Source organism: Gymnogyps californianus, chromosome 3 (genome assembly GCF_018139145.2).
Source record: "Gymnogyps californianus isolate 813 chromosome 3, ASM1813914v2, whole genome shotgun sequence".
Taxonomy (NCBI): Eukaryota; Metazoa; Chordata; class Aves; order Accipitriformes; family Cathartidae; genus Gymnogyps; species Gymnogyps californianus.
In genome coordinates this window covers 79,179,226-79,198,035 of record NC_059473.1, presented here as the reverse complement: position 1 = coordinate 79,198,035, position 18,810 = coordinate 79,179,226, and the positions used below count along the sequence as shown (strand labels likewise).

General features: G+C 43.7%; 1 protein-coding gene across 3 annotated transcripts in view; it reads left to right on the top strand.

The window, feature by feature from the left end:
• The window catches only part of LIN28B (lin-28 homolog B), a 101,931-nt gene that overhangs the window by 9,486 nt on the left and 73,635 nt on the right, over nucleotides 1–18,810 (top strand). The window contains exons 2-3 of one of the 3 annotated variants that reach the window (XM_050893839.1): nucleotides 643–691; nucleotides 7,924–8,108. In XM_050893839.1, the coding sequence (XP_050749796.1) occupies nucleotides 658–691; nucleotides 7,924–8,108 (219 nt within the window). In that variant the 5' untranslated portion in view covers nucleotides 643–657. Of the gene's footprint in view, nucleotides 1–642; nucleotides 692–7,540; nucleotides 7,620–7,920; nucleotides 8,109–18,810 lie in introns of those variants that run through there. The other 2 variants (XM_050893840.1, XM_050893838.1) reach the window with 2 other exon arrangements.

The following is an 18,810-nucleotide window of genomic DNA, read 5'->3' as shown; positions in this document are numbered from 1 at the left end:
TCATGTTGTTTCAATGAAATCACACATCTACATTTTTATGACTAATTGGTTTTGTTCAGATTGAGACCTAGAATTTAATACTATTACATATTACGCTCTGCAATTTTGTAACTGACATAATTGAAAGCATTTTTCTATCGATACCCATAAATTGGCATCAAGTTACAATTTTGACCATGAAAGAATCCCAAAGAATCATTTTTATTGTTTTTTTAAATCATATACAAGGTATGACTGATTGTTTAATTTGTACAATTTAAGCGTAGTAAAGACAACTCGCTAGTTCTTAGGTTACCTATTGCAATTAAATATTGATAAAGGAAACAAACACCTTCCAATATCCTGCAAATCTGTGTCTTTTCCCTCTGTTGTCATCAACTGCATAGCTTTTGTAAGAGACCAATGAAAGGAGCAATGCCTTTACGGACGTGGCTGATTTTTATCTCATGTCTTGGTTATCTCATTGTGGTTGTGATGAGCTAGGTAAGTCTCAAACAGTTAATAAGTTTACAGGTCACTTCACAGAGTCAATGCCCTGGCATTTTATGGCCTTCTAATGAGCCGTTAAACTGGAGAAGAGGTAATTAAATATGGTACTCTGGTACAATGTACACAGTACTGACTCCAGCTCTCTGATTTTAGGTTCCTCAGAAGACGATGAGGTCATTCAAGAAGGTCTCCTCAGGCTCAGGTCAGTCTTCTCTAGCGTCTTACATGGCTGACTGTATCTGTAAAACTGAGGTACTGCAGCACTTGTGTCCCACTGACTCTGATGAACTTAATTCTTGGAGGGGGGGGAGAGAACTCATTAATTTTGCGCACGAGCTTCGGAGTTCTTGATGCAGTCTGAGTGTTCTGCTTCTGTAAGACAAATAAACAATTATATAAGGAAAGTTTATTTACAGTAACCCACCGTCAGATACCTGTTGTGAATCGTAGGAGCCCACACGTCTATAGGAACGCTGTTGGACTACCACCACAGCGTACGTACCGATGGCCATACGCATCGCAGTCGCTGACTACGCTTTTAACCCCTCGAGTTATTTCCATGCCGCTGTCAAGTTACAGCGCCGGCTGGACGCTACCGCCAGGCCTCCCCCCCCCCCCCCCCCGATCGCGACGCCGCTTCTCTCAAGCGCAGCCCAACCGGCAGCGGTGCCCGCCCCTCCCAGCCTCCCGCGGCCGTGGCGGCCGTCACGGCGGCGGCGGGGCGCGGCCCTTCCCGGGCGCCCGCTGTGCCCGCCCGCGGTGGCGCATGCGCGGGGCGGCGGGCAGGGGGCGCGGAGCTCCCCCGCGGAGCGGCGCTGCGTGGCCGAGGGAGGGACGCTGGCCTCGCTCCGCGCCGGGCGCTCGTCCCAGAGACACTTGGAAGCCATCCGTGCCCCGGCTCCCGTACAACGGGAAGCGCTCGTTGCGGCGGTAGATAGCCCCGGGGCTGGCGCTGGCAAGGGTCAGGTTTTTCCTGTGTCCTGGGGCGGGAGGAGGCTGCCGTGCGGCGGGCGAGAGCGCCTGAGAGGTTGCCCGGCGGGGAGGATGCGGGCCCCGCCGGGACACGGACACCGAGCCCGGGTGCGGCTGTCCCGGGTGAGGAGACGGGCTGGAGCGAGAGCGCCTGACCCGCAGACCCGCCCGCTCATCCTCCTGCGCCTACACCGCGGGAGGGGAAGCGGTGAAACCGGGCCGCCGGCGCGGCTACTTCGGGCGGGCAGCGGCGTGCAGCCGGTCCCTCTGCAAGGGCCGGTCTTCCCTGCGGGGTTTTAGCCCTGTCAGACGGTCTCGCACGACGACTGGCTAGAGCCTCCTTAAATCCGCCGGGGAAGCGGTCGCTATCAGTTGCAAATCCACGGCTGAGAGACTGTTAATGTACGTGAGACCACATCCTGCGGCAGGGCTCTCCGAGTGGGTGCCTCCCGCGTCCTCCTGCCCTCGGATCGCGCGCGGGATTAAGAGCCATTTCCAGTATTTCATAAATCCCCCTCGCTAGCCGCCGGCGCGGCCGGCAGAGATCAACGGGAGGCAGCGTGGACCGCGCCGGAGGGCTGTGCGGCGCCGACAGCCGCCGCCTTCCATTTCAACAGAAAACGTCAGGAAGGCGCGTGCTTGCAGCCACGCTCCGGCCGTCCATTAAAACAGCGGCGCCTGCAAACTGCGGCGTGGTCCTTCGGCGAGGGCCGCCCCGTCTCCCCTAACGAAGGCAGAGGCGGGCTCCGGGCAGCCGTCCGCGCCCGCGGCTGGCGCCTACCTCAGGTGTAACGGCTGAGGAGCGCCGGGGCAGCCGTTGGGGGGCTCCCGAAACCGTGCTCCAGTTGCGGTCGGCGGGCGGGGCGGGGGGGGGGTTGAGGGCGGGGGAGAGGCGCCTGCTGCGCCTTAAAACGGCAGTTCCCGAAAAGAGCCGTCGTTCGGGACGGGCGCGGTGCGAAGGCACCGTTAGAAGACCGGTAACTTCGTAACCCGCAGATGCACGTCGAGCAAATCCCGTCCCTCCATCGTCCCTAGCCATGGGAAGCGCGCAGCTGGGTCGGAGCTGTGTTTTGTCACCAAAAAAAAAAAAAAAAAAAAAAGTATTTTTCGATAATAATGGTGCGGGAATAATACGGAGGGTAATAAGACCGAAGCAGGGAAAAGGGGAGAGCTGAGCGATGGCTAGGCACGACCGACCTTTCTCTCCGAAACGCGCGGGAAGGCATGTACGTCCCCGTTCCCCGGTGGAAAGAAACCGCACTTTCTGGAAGTGTTAAAAGACCAAAGGCAAAGCCCCGCGCCGGGGGAGGGTTGCGGGGACAGATCCGCCGCCTCAGGCGCCGCCGCCCCCGCGGGCACTTGACCAGAGCGCGGCCGTTGGGCGCGGGAGCCCCTCACGCCCGGCTTTCCGCCCTCCTCGGCGCCCCGGCGGGCGACGAGCGATTGGAAACGGCTGCCCCCCCCCCACCCCGACCCCGAGCCGACACGACCGCTGCCGAAAGGAAAAGACCGCCGGGCCGGTGGCAACCCCCGCCCTCGACCCCGGCGCTTCACGGCGGCGGAAAGGGAAGGCGGTTTTGGCGCCCAAACTGTAGGTGAGAGGGTTTTGGCGGGAAGAGCTGAGCACCGGCAGAGACCCTTGGCCTGGGGGTCGGTGCGGCCCCTGAGGGGCCGCACCGACCCCCAGGCCAAGGGTCTCTGCCCTGAGGAAGCGGCCGGAAAGCCCCCCCCCTCCACGTTAGGAAGAGCCGGTTTCGATAGAAACCGTGTAGGAAACACGACGGGTGTCTTAATTCGGTCAAACATCAGCGGGAGCGGCTCGCGTGGGCCGGCGCTTGTCGTGCGTGGGGCGGCCGCGGCGCAAAGCAACCAACCCCAAGAAAGTGAAGGGGGGGGGGGGGCAGGGGCTCTCCGGCGCCTTTCCTGCTTTTCCTGCCTGCCCGTCGGCGAGAAAAGTTGGCTGTGCTTTGAAATGGGAAGTCGTGGCAGCACCCCGAGCTCTGCTTTCAAGTGTAAAACACGCGTTTTGTTTCAAATGCACGCGGGTCGGTCTTTTTTTTTTGACCACCCCCCCACCCCACCCCCCGTTTTGGTTTTTGGAGGTGGGGTCTTTTTTGTTGTTGTTTTGGGGAATAGAAGAAACCAGAGTTAGGACTTCTAAAAGTTTTAGGAAGGTGACAAATTGGAAATCCAACACCACTGGTTTTGGTTACATAGTTTCAAGTGAGCTCTTACTGTGCATTTAGAAAGACAATGATTCCAGCTTCCTATAATTGTCTTTACCAAAATTAGCATCTGTTTAGCGAAATGTAAGGATAGAAATATCTTTTTTAATATGTGAACTATTACCATTAAACTAATTTTTCCACGAACTGGCTTGTTCTGTAGGGCTTTTTCCCCCTTTATCCTCTTGGCTCCCCTCCCTCCCCCCGATTCTTTGCGAATGAATTTTGGAAGGGTGTTAGTGGCTGGGGGGTGTGTGTGTCTTTTTTCTTTCCTTTTTTTTTTTTTCCGGAGAGTTCCTAGCTGGCAACAGCTCTCTACCTTCCACAAAACTTGAAAGGCTGATGTCCCTTGCAGGAAATGAATGAGTCGATAACATCTGACACCAGTGACCAGTCCAGTGACCCCAACCTTAATTCCACTAATACTGGAGGTCTGAAAATCTCAGTAAAGACCCTTTGCAAATCCCCCCCTCCATTTTACAAAATCTGCATTTATTTTGCAATGTAAGAAATACTTTGCAACAAATATCTTTACATTCATTTTTTTACGTGTTTTGGTAGTCTTTCATTTGTTCATCGAAGAACATATACTGAATTTTCTTTTAACTGAAATTTGCTAACAAGTCATTTTGTGCATTTAATGAACTCAATCAACTCGTTTGTTTCTGTTTAACCAATATTCTAGCCTCCAAGGAATTTTTATACCAAATGTCGGTAAAATAAATCAATCTGAAAAAAATAAAGACTTTTAAAACGGTATTAAACAGAATACTTTCTGTCTTTTCGAAGGGAGGGGCAGAGAGAGCTCGTATTTTATAAATGTGCCATTCTGCTACAAGAAATGTAGTCTTGGGCACTTCAAGTAAGTGGTGTAAGCATTTTTTTCTTCCGGTAACCTTAATTTCTTGTTCATAGCTGGGGTTTCACGTGTGTTAAAATCTCGTGCATTTATAATATATTAGATGTCGTCCCGGTCATAAGATCCAAGCATATAAAATTACTGGTGATTTAATATTGTAAAATAATCGCTATTGTAAAGGGGGAAGGGAGGTTACGAGCAAAAAGAAGTGGTATGTTGCACGAATGCGTAAGGCAGGTCAGTGTAGGAAGTCGACCTCCACTGTTGAAATAACCTATAGGAAATTTACGGTTGAAGACTGCAAAGGAATTTCGGGATTTAAAGCTTCTGCTCCACTTGCCAGGCTGCTTGTATTTGTACACTTTTGCCCACCCTCGCTTCTTTCTAGCAGACGATCAAACCGAGCACCTTGGTATTTCACGCAGAAATGAGGCGCTAGCAAGGGAATTTACGCTTTCCTGAAAGGCAACAAAAGGAGTAAACAGGCCCATCGGGGCAAAGGCGTCCCCCTTAATTGGGCAGACTGATCGACGCCACTTCCCAAACAACAGCAAGTGCTTTGCAAATGCATAAACCCTTGTATTCAGGTTCTGCACGGATCGGTTTGTTGCTTTGGCTTTTGTTTGCGTGTGTCCTTGGGATAAGAGAGGATGCCGGGGAGGGGGAAGGAGTTTTAATAAGAAAGTAATTGAGCCCAGGTTTTAACAAGGTATAGGCAACGTTTAAAGGTTATGCAATACTGGATGTAAAGTGAGGTTATATGTGAGTAGGTGGTGGCGAGGACAGAAGAGGCAAAATCTGATGTTTTCATACCTTCATCTGTACCTTTACACTGAAGGAGGTAGGGCAGATGGAAAATAAAACGGAATCTCACCTAATTAGGGTTTGGGTTTTTTTTTACCTTTCTAAAAATATTTTTTAAATAAGCGTTTGGCCGTAAGTGCAGCAATAGCAGGGGCTTGCGAGCACGTTGATAGCTGTGTACCTGTGAGAGCCGAAGGGGAGTGCCTTTGTGAAGGGGTGCGCTCAGGCTGTTACCCAGCCCGTTACATATAACATATTTCTTTTCCGAGTTGGATCCCCCCTCCCGCTGGCAGCGAAGACTTAAAACAGCAGTCCCCAGTCAGTGTTATTCCTCCCCTCTTTGTCTTCTTCCTCCGGCTTTTTTTTTTTTCCGCCTTCCTCCTCTCCAGCAAATCCTTTTCTCTGTCAGTCCTAGTCCTAGTCCTAGTCCTCCTCCTCTCCGTCCTCCTCTCCCTCTCCCCCGGGCTCCTGGGGAACAATCGCTGCTGATTGAGGTTCACTCCAATACTAGGCTTGAAAACTGGGCTCTTATTTAGGAAGTCATTAATCACATCCCCTCCCCCGGAAAGAGATGGCGGAGAAACCTGTGAAGTACAATTCCTCGCCCCATCCCCCTCCAGAAATGTTTTGAAACGCTAAACCTCCGCACATTCTGGGCCATATTAAGGTGATAGCGCGTTTCCGGCGCGCTTTTAGTTTGAATGCGAAATTAGTAACGTGCAGCAAAGGCATGAGCGGCGGCACACGCGTGCATGCACGCACACCCCCCCCCCCCCCAACACACACGCGCACACGGACACACACACACGCACACACACACACACGTACGTAGAGAGAGGCAGATTCCCCCCCCGGGACGGCGCGGCGCTGCGGGGGCTTTGGGCGGCTTTTCTTCGGGTGGAAACGGCGATACGGTTATACACGTGCCCGTATTCTGCGCAGACGGTAACACAGATGCCCCCCAACATACCTAGTGCATGTCTATACACATGTGTATATCTCACTTGTAAGCATCTTGCACTCGTGTGTGTACGCGTAACCCCACCTAGAGCGTGCACAGATACCCTAACAATCTCATCTGCACGTCTGCCTCTGCGTGTATTTGTTGCTCTCTGGGCTGTATCTAGACACACACGGATCTTCCTACGTATTTGTGCATGCACGGGAGTGCAGAAACCCCAGAATAATACGTCATCTCGATTTCCCGTAAAGAAGCGTGCAGATTAGCTGTCGAAAAAAACGTGTTGGAAATTTCTTGTTCATTCATAAATTATTTCGGTGTGTCAGCCTAGTTGAAATGGCGATTGGCTACTCCTGCCTCCTGCCAACCCCTTAAGGATCCGATGTGAAATTAGTAGCAAGAAAGCATGTAATTGACCAAGTCACGTGTGCGCAGGGGGCCAGAAACGGAGCGAGAGAGAAGGGGAAAAATCAAAAGAGGGAAAGCACATTAGACCATGCGAGCTAAATTTGCGATCGTTCAAAATCAGGATGTTAGATTAATGCAGAAGACCACTTCGATCCACAGGGAAAGTTTTCATCTCACGAGTTTGGAGCAGAGGGCCCGTGGGGCAACATGGCCGAAGGTTAATTTTCTTTTTCTATTGTTTTACTATGATTTTCGCTCGCTCGCTCGCTCTCTCCCTCTCTCTTCCCCCCCCCTCTCCCCCCACCCCCCTTTTAACCCAACTATGCATTACCCTTTTTTAGCAGCTCGCGCAAGGGGGCTTTCTCCAAACCCATTGTTACCCAGCTCAGAAACTGTTCCGTACCGCCCACACCGATTCACAACTTGAAAAGCTTTCAGGGGGCTATTGTTTGGATTGTTCCTGTTTGATTAAGCACAGTTGCAGTGGTGGGATGAGAAAACGGCCGTACACCTGTCCCAACTTTAATCGAAAGTTTATTCCAAGGAGGGATGGATACACGTTGGAAAATAGTGGTTTCGGCGCTGCATGTGCAATAACCAGTTGTGCAATCTACCCAATTTTGCTTATTCTCTCTCCTCCACCCCTCCTCGGTCGGCCTCCCCCCTCGCCCCCCGGTCCTGCGCCTTGCGAGGAGAGACTAATTGGGCTGAGAATCTCTGTTGAGAAATGGGATCGGTCTTAAACCAGCAATATTCAAGTAAAGTATCGCGTTCCGTGCTGTAATGTGGCTGAAAGATGGAGTTAAATGGAAAAATACACGTATGTACAGAAACGTGGGCTGCCCTGGGCAAAGAGAGAGGGAGAGCCTCCGTACGCAGTGTTTCCTCTCTGTAACCTCCGGTGATTTTATTTTTTTACGTATTTTGGGGAGAAGGTTGTTTATTTTAGGATTTAGGAAAAAATAAGCTCGTTTCGCCGTTTGCTTTTTGATTTTGTTTTGTTCGCCTTTTTTTTCCCTCTTTCTTCTGTAGTAACTCCTTTATACAGTGACAAAAAGATGTTACCAGAATTTAACTCTTTGCTTTGCATCTTGTCCCCCCCTTCCTTCTTTTTGTCCCCCCTTTCTCCCCCCTCCCCCCCCCCCCCCCCCCCCCCCCCCCCCCCCCCCCCCCCCCCCCCCCCGCCTTTCCCTCTTCCTCAGCAGGGGCGAGTAAAGGTGGAGACGAGCCCGGGAAGTTGCCGGAGCAGGAAGAAGAGGAGGAATCCCAGGTTTTGCACGGAACCGGCCATTGCAAATGGTTCAATGTGAGAATGGGATTCGGGTTCATCTCCATGAGCAACCGAGAGGGAAGCCCCTTGGAGTCTCCAGTTGATGTCTTTGTACACCAAGTAAGACCCATTTTTGTCTTCCATCTCAGCCTGCCACACTTGGTTGAGCTCAGTGAGACTCCGGTTTCATGTGAAGAGTAGTAACCTATTTTTCCTAGGTATTTAGGTACATCTGTAATTAAAAAGTTGTCTTAGGTAGTGGTTTTGTTGGCAGCGTACAATTTGAGTAAATAAGGTCGTTAGATTGTGCTTAGTCTCTGTGGCCGGAGATTTGTGCAAAGGGATAATGTTGTTTCTTCGTATCTTCCTCCTTGGTTAGAAACTTCTCCTGTGTGTTTTATTTATTTTCAAATGCCACATTTTTCTTTTTAACAAGGTTTATGTCACCAGACTGATCAGGAGCAGATATGCCTTTCCTTGGAAACTAGTTAAAATTAAGCTCGGAAAAGGATAAAAAAATGTCAGTTTTCATTCAGATAACATTTGAATACAATTTTAAACGCTTTTCTTGTAAACCTCCAATTGCTTTTTAAAAGCTCATCTGAGATTAGTTAGTGAAATTAAGATATAATTATAGTGTTATTTTGCAGTAATTCAGACCTGAGAGCGTCCCTGTGGTGATACACTCAAGCGTGCATGTGGTTTGGTTGGTTGATTTTTAAATATTCCTTCCTGGAAAAAAAAAAAGTAACAATTAAGGAATCAGACCAAAAGCAGCGTCTCTGTAGGGCTGTTGGGAAAAGAAGGGGCATGTGGCCGTTGTTTTTATTTTTAAGCACAGCAGCGTGAACGGTGTTTGTATTTTGAATGTGGAAGCTGGCGTGAATGCCTTCACGCAAAGGAGTTTCAGATGCAAGTACAAAATGATAAAGTTAAGGGAACTTTTCCCAAGGTCTGTAGCATGGTTTGTGAAGAAGGAGCATGTGTAGACCTTCCCTGGTCTTTCTGTTAGTCTCCAGTTCCAACAACGCTATTTTGAATTTCACCCGTCTTCTCTGTGATCAGAGAACAGAAGAGCGGCATCAGGTAAAGAGACCATTTTGGGTTTGGCTAGGGCCATGTTAGGAAGGCAAAAAGACGTCTTAACTTTTTACGTGGTTGTCCATTTTCTGTGACGTTTGCAATGACAGGGCAGGGGGGTGTTCCATGATTATACAGTGATTCCCTTTTAATGTTCCATTTGATGGCCCAGCCTTATTTTGTGGTAACTTTCATCAGGCTTTTTTAAAGAATACACCTTTCATTAGGTTAATAAAAAGGTGAATGAAACTTAGAATGCTGCTGCTGTGGCATGTTGCCTTGCTCCTTGCAGTGGTGGAGTGGATTGCTGATCTTGCTGTCTTACATGTCCCCTACGCCTAAGGGCCTGCACATCAATATTAGCTGCTTGCATTTGGAATTACGTACGAAGCGTAGAATCCAATAGTGAACTTACTCAATTCTTACACTTCCTGCTTTGTACTGGCATATGAGGTGCCCCCCTCTTGGCTGTTGCTTTTTCTTTTTAGAACTGAATGAATGAAATACTTATCAAAGAAGGAGCAGTCTTCCTCCAGTTTTTCCCCCTTTCTTTCCTTCTTTGTACCTTTTCAAGTCGTGAAATTGCTCTTAACAGTTTTATAAATTTACTTTGTAGATAAAAAAACCTTTTTCTTCATCTAATTTTGTGTTAATACATGTCATTCTTTTTGCTTCTCAAATGATAGACATTTGAAGCATAGCAGTGTTGTTAATAAAAAAACGCATTTGGAAATAAAGATATTCTTAGAGCTGTGGAAATAGGGAAGTGTTGAACTGCATGATGATGTGATACATTTAAGTAATACTAGACAAGGTGTGCTGTTCCATAATGGAAAGTAGTCACAGAAAATAATTAAGAAGTATGTGGTAGATTTGGAAGTCGCTATTCAGTTGCGTCCCCTAAAGGAGGGGACAAGGAGGAAATGTTAGACATGTTTGTTTACACTTTAATAATCTACAATTTATCGATATCCTTAGGTTTCTAGGACATATCACAGTGTAAAATGCTGTGAAAAATAGCATCTTTCATTGCACATAAACTGTGCGCCTTACTCATTTTGAGTATTACTTAGAGATACGTCTTACTGAGAGAAGTTATTAGTATTCTGCAATGGATTCCTCTTACAACAAAGAAAATACGTTTCTCACCTTTTTTCTTTCTGATGAAATTTAGGATATACATAAACTTCATGGTGACATGAATCTTCTTTCCATCAGTCAAAAGCAGAATTTTTCTGTTTAATGTAATGGGGAGAAGCAGTATCTATTTCGTTTCAGAGTACATTTTAGATAATTTATATTGCTATACAGAATGCTTTGTGTTAGCTGACTAGCTGACCAGTGGTAACAGTAGCAGCCAGAGCAGAAAAATGTCTTTAAATCAGTAATGTTATTTAACAGTGCTGCTTGTACAACAGAGTCTGTTGCCTGAACAGTGATTGGACCCTATTCCTATTAGTTTCATTAATTTGAAAAATTTAGTCAGGTGAAAAGGCCTTTTCAAGGCAAAGATGTTAGTTTATTAATCTGTTGAAACGAAATATTGCTGTTCAAAACTGCTTTGCAAACACTTCATTGTGTATTTAAGTGTGCGCACATAGTGTTGCTTGCATTCACTTGTTCTGCAATGTTTGTAGCTACTAGTATCATTTTATAGAATCAGACAGTCTAAGCAGAGGAAAGAAGCTTCTATGTTGTTTAGTCCAAGTCCTGTCAAAGTTAGCTTGAACCCTGCAACAATATTTTTACTTCCTTATCTTAAATTTTCTTGGTGAGATTATGCCCAGTTTATGAGATCTTACTATGAGCAAAAACTTATTGGATGTTGAGTCAAAATTCCTGTAATAGTTTAAGCTCATTATACCTAGACTTTTAAGCTTGCGATAAATAATTTTGCTTTCTTCTTGGAGTTCCCCCTTGGTTGTGTGCAGATTATAGTCATGTTTTTCTAAAGTCAGTGCTTCGCTAATTGTATATATTGATATATTTTTAGAGGACAATGCTTTTGTTTGGACTTCTCTTCCCCTTCACCCAATGAAAGTTCTGTTAATGAAACAGCTGCAGTATTGAGTTTTTAACTCTACCTTTTAAGTCCGTCCTTCAGCACTAATCATTTTGATTGATCTTCTCTGAACTACCTGCAGGTTGTTGTTACCCTTCTGGTAATGAGGTACCTAGAGCTGGATGCATTATTTAAGGTAGAAACACATCAGCCATTATATATGTGCATTTGTGTGTGTGTGTACAATGTAAATAGGGTACACTTACAAACATCTACACTCTTGTCCTTTTTTAGCTTTATTCTGGTACAGCTTATGTCTTTAAGTCATGTGTTTGAGTCATTCAGTGTCATCTAAAAATTACAAGTCCTAAAAACTATTTAATTTTTCAAAGACAAGCCATGCCCAATGCAGCAATGTGCCTAGTCCACTGTGTTTCTTTTACAAAAAAATGAGGATTAGCAATGTTAGTCCTTTGTAACTGTTAAATCCAAGGAATGTGCACCTTACTGAATTTGGCTCAGTATTGTCATTTGGACTTTTAATAGGTTAGCATGGAATGAATAATATAGCTTGCTTCTCTTTTATGATGTGAATTCTGCACATAGTTATGTGTGAACAGCTCTTGTTAAATTTTAGAAAAAGATCTATTTGTCAAAGGGTAAAACAGACTGGAGAGGTGAAGTGAGTGAAACCTTTTGTGGTGCACATGAAAAAAGGTCTTCATTGCTAAGAACTAAGAAGAGCTCAAGCTCTCATAAAATCAGAAAAGGATGATGTTTGTTAAAATTTTTTTGCATGTTCAACTGCACACAACTTAGATACATACAACTTTTTTGGATGCTGACAGTAAGGCAAAAATGCTGCGGATTCTTTTTTGCACACATTTTGTATGGACTATGTTAGAAACATGTCTATTTTCCTTTGCTTAGTGTGAAGCCCAGATGTTAAAGATTATAATGAAGGGTAGGGTGCTGGATGTAAATATAATCAATTAAATACATGTTTGTGAAAATCAAGGGTTATAATTTTACGTTCTGTTTCTGAGTAATCTGGTCTTTCAGGATGAGATGGATTGTTCACTTTAGAAGATGTTTGTTGGGACCTGGCTCTGTAGTCCAAAATTCTTACCGTGTTAAGGCATTGATAACAGGATTTCTGAACTGGGACCTTAAACATGATCCTTCTTTGGGATCCTCTTTTATGAGATGGGGAGAGGAAGGAAGGGAGGAGCAGCATGCAGGAGTTGGTGTATTTTGTTTCCTCATTAAAAGGAACATGGTTGGTTTGAAATTTTTCACTTTCATCTGAACTTTCTTACTGTTGCTGCAAGTTACTGTTATTACAAGATTTGATAAAAGTCAGAGAGCCTTTTTTCTTTCATTGAGTCCTTCTGCACTGCATTATCATTTGTATATTATAAATTTTGCTCTTATTGTTGCAAGTACCTATAACAAAAGAAGGAGGGAAAATTACTGAGACTATTCAATTATGATTGTAAACAGAAGAATAAATGGAAAATTAGACATGTAAGCAGCATCTGAAAAGTCTTTTCCCTTAATTTGACCAACCATCCTTTTTGATGATGAATCGGATGCCTGTTCTTTAAATTGCTAGTATTTTAGCCACAGTTGAACTACTTTTTCTAGGATAAAGTTGGGCATGGCATGATACACTGAATGCTGACTTTCTTATATTGTGATACATGTGATCCTATGCTTTTGCCAGGGTGCATTCATTCATCTAGCACATCTTTTCCATTTCTGCATTATTAGGAGCCTGTAAAAAGCTACTTAATTGCTCAGGATAACTGGAAGTTCTGGGCAAGCGAGATCAATATTACATTGCTCCTTATTGTTAAATATGACATAGCAATGCCCGTTTGAAGCACAGAAGTCTCCATGCAGAGTATGCTACTACAAACTTGTTATCTTCGACTTCTGCTGGGGACCAGGCAAGCCCAGTCCTAATCAAAACAAAAGTGGCTAGCAGGATTTAGAGAGGGAAGCTGAGGAAGGAAGCGAATGGGGAGTAAACGTGTGTCTGCAGTGAGCATGTGTATCAGAGATCCGGCAGAGATCAGACCTATGCTTAAGATGTGGGTGTCAAAGTCTGCTCAGCAGCCTCAACGCATGTAGAATGGGTAACTGTTGGACAACCGGAGCCAACCTTTGGCACTCACCAGTTGTGTTGGAGCATACAGAGAAAATTGACTTTAAATTATGGGGACCATGGATTTGTGGTGTGGAGCAGTACAGCCTTGTTTGAGATTTATTTTTTTTTTAATTTATTTTGGCTACTAATTAGGCCCAGTCCTACATTTCAAGTCCTACCTATGGACATATAGACAGATGGCAAAATACTTCACTGAGAGCTTGATGGTTTAAGATGGTTGTCTGAAGAAACTTCTAATTTGGTGTATAAGTTACAGAGCCGCCATCTGTGGAAATACCTTCCAGATTTCATCTATTTACATCTAAATCCAACATTACAGTTCATTTTTATCGATAGGCATATGTAGTATTTAAGTGAATGGCAAGTCCCCTTAAACCTAAATGGTGTTGAATCAGATCAGATTTTGCTGAAGAAGTTTAAACATTAAATGTTGACAGGCAAAAATCACAAGCAGCCCAAAGACAGAGGCCTGCAATGGGACTATTTTGTCTTAAGAGAGATTTCCCTCTTTGGCAGAGCAGTAAGTACACCCTTTCCAAAGCATGCTATCCTCCTTTCCTCCAAGACTGAGGAAGTTGTGCACAGGGGTTGGGATGCTGGAAGGAAGAGGATATTTTGTCTGGGGCACAAACATAAGATATCAAAGCAGATAGATGAACTGAAGCTAAAAGGAAATGAATTGTCCAATTGGGAAAAATGTTATTGTTGCTTGTCCTGGTTTGCAACTACATTGCTGAGCTAGTAAGTATATCTAGAGCCATCCAGAGTTTTGTTTTAGACTCTTTACAAAGTATACTCCCATGTAAATATTGTTTAATTCATCCTCCTTATGTAACCCATCTCAGTAAAGGCCTGTCATCTTTCCCCACTAGTTATCAACAGAAGCAAAATTAGGCCCATCAGTTTCTACAAAGGTGTATAAAAGTGACTGTAAATGTATAATTTAAGTAAGATCCTAGGAGCCTAGAAACTGGAGGGTAAAGGCTGTTTATGATGTTTCTTAAATGAACACAAAGAAATAAGGACATACCATTTACATTTTTCATTCCCTGTATTTAAGGGTGCTTTTTTTCCCCCTTTTGTTAAATCAGCTGAAAGTTACCATGACTGATAGAAAGGTATTATGTGATACTTCGCTCTTTCTAAGGGACGGTTACTCAGGAAAAGTCTAGACTAGCTTTTGTTTGCTGGGTATCACTGGTGAAAGCAGTGGATCCTTACATTACTTTTACATCAGTAGAGTATCAGTAAACACCTCTGCATGGAAGGTGGGGAAGGGCTTCTGATTGCTCGAGCATATTTAGTTGGAGAAATTGGTGTCCAGGCTTTTCCTCAGATTATCCTGGCTGGTCCTGACTTAAAATGGGGGGTTAACTCCTTGGGAGATGGCTAGAGGGAATTCCAGATCCCCACTCCAGAGATGGCTCAGCTGCTTGCAGAGCAGCTGTGGAAGCTGCCTCAAGTTTTACAGTCTGTTGTATTAAGGAAAACTGGCACTGATTTTGATTTTTTCCTAACATGCAAAGCTGTAACATGCAGCAGGTCAGCAGCTGCTCTGCAAGCAGCTGAGTTGGCTTTGCAGTAGCAGTGTGGTGAACAGGTGGATGTTGAAAATCCTATGGCCACCCTTCTTGGTGGGAGTCCTACGGCCATGATTTTACTTTTACATTTGGCAGCAGTGCTGTTGCTTAAGTAAGCTTCAGGAGCTTTTATAGCACTGTCCCTGTTGGGCTAGCATAAGTGCTTGTAAAGCTGCATGGCAAACCCAGCTGGGGCAATTTTGCTTTTCGTATCTGATTTTTATCATTTTTCATATCAGAGAAACCCCATGATCCCCACAAATAAGGATAGGCAGTGTTGGCACCATGGAAGGGCGGCGAAGGATGCAAACAAGCAGCTGCCAGGGTAAGGTGAAGGTATCAGAGGAAAGAGAGCTGGAAGCTACTGTTGCAGAAATGTGAATGAAACTGCAGTCTCCTCTGGTGCAAAATAGCAGAATATTGGTGTTACCTTCAGCTGGGGATGGAGAGACAACGAAAGTGTTAGTGACTTTTCAAGAAAAAGGGCACTTGTGGGTATTGGAATGAGTACAAGCATCTGAGCTCTCCTTGGAAGTGGAATGTTTCAGGACTCTTTTTTTGGGGTCACACTTCAGTTCAATCTTATACATTTCTCTTTTTCTTGTTTTATTAATTACAATTAAGCTGTGGCATTGAAATATATTGAACTGCAGTTTTAAAACAGCACTATTTATAAAACAAGACCAAAAAAATTAGGAGGAATTTTCGATTCATGACAGTAATGTGTGTTTCTTACTTCTACAGAACAGAAGTAAGTATATTTACAGGGCATGTTCATAATAGTTTGGATGTATCTTTTTAGCAGATAGGTGAGAGCTTAGTGACATTAGTTGATAATCTGAAAAGTATAGCTCCTTAATTTTTCTATGTGTATAACTTTGAAAATTAAATACATTGATACATTTGAAAAGTTATTTGTCTGAGAGTATGTAGAATATCCTTGTTCTATTATCAGTGCAGGAGCCAAGAAAATCACACAGATACTTTCTATTCCAAAGTTCTAATCTAGTGCTAGAATTACATTTTTTTGGAAGGAGGGAGGCTAAAAGATTTGTTTTGGTTTTATTAGCATCATAGATTAGTTAAAATTGTTTAACAGGTAAAATCTGAGTGAATGCATATGTAATCAATATTTGGAGTGTATGAATTTGTCTACAAAATCGAAGTAATATTCCATGACTACTACAGATCTTATGATGCTCTGTTAGAAAACACTAATGTTATTACATTCGTAAGTGTGTACTTCTCGTGAACATAGCTGATAGTGGCTTTCCCATCAAAGATAATCTGTTCCCAGAGAGGCCCTCTTCTAATTAGTCATGGTAATTTATAGGTATGCAGTGTTGAGGGATTTTTGGTTTTTCTAGATTGCTTTTATTATAGTGCCACTTGAGGCTACTTTAACAGTTGTGTTATAACTTTCTTTGTTTATGGTCATATAAATACATGCACCAAAATAATCCCTGGGCTGAAATTGAGAATAAAAGTGATAGCCCTTGTGTACTTTAAGTAGACTAGAATAAGCATGAACTTGTATTTTTTCAAAGTACAGGTGTCTTTAAAATCTCTTAATAGTGCATGTGTACTATCATTTTAAAAATGTTTTATTTCAGTTTACAACTGTGTTTTGCAAGCTAGTAATCAAAATCTTGGTCGGTTTTATGGGCTATTTGTAATAATACAATCTTAGGGGAAATATGGGGTTTTAAAAAGCCTCTGCTGACCATGTGTAGTAATTTCTGAATATTGTTAGACTCGTTATATGGGAAATACTAGAAATATATAAAAGTTTTAATATAGAATGTACCTAATAGACCCAAGCTGACTTCTATAGATTTTGGATTAGACCCCCGACTACTCCCTGTATTTAACAGATATATATTGCTATCTTACCCTGTTTAATTGCCTGGCCTAAGACACATAGATTGCACATCTTGAGAATTAGCCATTGTTGACACTGAAGTGGAATAAGATCAAAGAATTATTCACAAACCTGTTTGCTACCCTCTCCCCCACATATTAAAAACAATAGTATATCAGGTGAATGGAAATTTGAGAATTGTTTCAACAGTAAACAAAAACTCCTCCTTAATGGAATAAAACCATGACATCCCTTCTTTTCTTGTGGATATTACAGCCCTGATGGGCCAAATTCTGCTCAGTCTTCTCACATGAAGTGGTCCCACTGACCTGTGAAACTTGTTCAATAAACTGGACAGCATTAGGAGTGGATTTTAAGTCTCTTATATGAATGCTCTTACTGGAATTATGTAGTTTACATCCTTTTGTTTTTGTAAGTGTGCTTTTTGTGCTCAAAAACTTGAGGGCTGTATTGTGATCTGATTTGTTCCCTGTATGGTGCCTAAAATGTAGAGTAGTAAACTAGGGTTTGGGTCAGTGCTGCTTAATTAGAAGTTAACTTAAAATGATACAGCTTAACATAAAGTGTATGCATGAACTTGACATTTATGTAATTTGTATATACTTTTCACAATATGCTCCTTTTTTGTACTGTGAATGTTTATTGTCTTACCTAAATTCACCTGACCACTAATCTGCCAGTCTGCTTTGATACAAAGCTCTTGGCTGATAATGTTGTGGGTTTTTTCATCTTCCTGTTGAAAAATTGCTCAGTCCCAAATCATTTCCTCACAGGAGGAAAGAGTGGTAGAAGTAGTATGTGAAATGCTCCCAATGTGAAAAAGACCCCTCACCATGGGTGCAGGCAGGTTCTCTTGAAGGGGAATGAAGTTCACCCTTGCAGTGAAAGCGCCTTAGGATCTTGAACAGCTATTCAGTAATCTAGGGACAGTTGGGGCCACCTGTACAGGGCCTTTGATTTCTGGCAGGGGTAATGGGGTGCGGTAGGTATTGGGAATACTTCTGAAAAGCTTTGTAACTGCAGTACTGTGTATCTGTGTTCACAAGGGGAAGGATGGGAATCCTCCTGGCGAAGTCCTTCACAGTCTGCCTTTTTCCCAGGCCCCTGTGTTAGGGATGTAGAGATCCTACCGAGATACAAGGGAGAGCACTGACTCGTGGGGAGGGGGAAGTAGCTGAACCCTCTGTCCAGGCAGGAGGGGGTGGACAATTTACAGATTTGGAGGCATAATATGGTCCTCAAATATTTGTAAATGCAGTTAGTCAAAAACTTTCCATTTTGCCACAGTGCTTAATAGCTCTCCACTACAGTGATTAAATTCTCATTTGGCTGAGCCAGACCTGCTTTGTTTGTCTGCTTCATTGTTTGGTTTTGGGGGTATTTCTGTGTGTGTGTGTGTGTTAATTTAAGAAAGCATGTTACATTTGTAATAGCTGTTTTATATGAATCAAAATCACATTTGTTTAATGTTTTCACATAGCAAGTTTTGCAAAAACTGTTTAATAGATGAGAAATGTAGGGTAGAAGTTAACCCTGTAAGGAATGGTTTCTTGTATAGGGGATCTGTGTGGCTGTAGCATTCATACTGATTTTAACTAACAGGACATTCAGCAGAGCATCCTGTTCATTGTGTGTGATTCCAGTTTAGAAACTATTGCAACCTAGAAACGACGATAAAAGTAAAATAATTTTTAAAAGTGTTTTTAATTGGCTTCAGGAATTAGTGATAATTGTTAACGGTAGACATTACTTGTAAGGTCATTGATCTGGATGTGAAGCAGATGCATGAATAAACAATATCAGAAATGAAGAGTTTACAGACAACTTTGCATGTCACCGATGACTTTAAAGGACTAGTCACAAAGAGAGGACTGTGGGATTGAACTGTAGATGATAAGAGAGCAAAAGATTTTAAAGGTGCATTGTCAAGATGAAAATCATATTCAAGATTTTCAGGCAGAAATATAGTACAAAGTTAAAATCTTTGCTTAGACTAATTGTAATAGAATTTTGTTAGTATTAATTCATGCTTTTGCAAAAACTTAATGCAGCAGTAAACACCATATCTTTCACAAAGGAGTGCTTAATTCTCCTGGACTATAGTC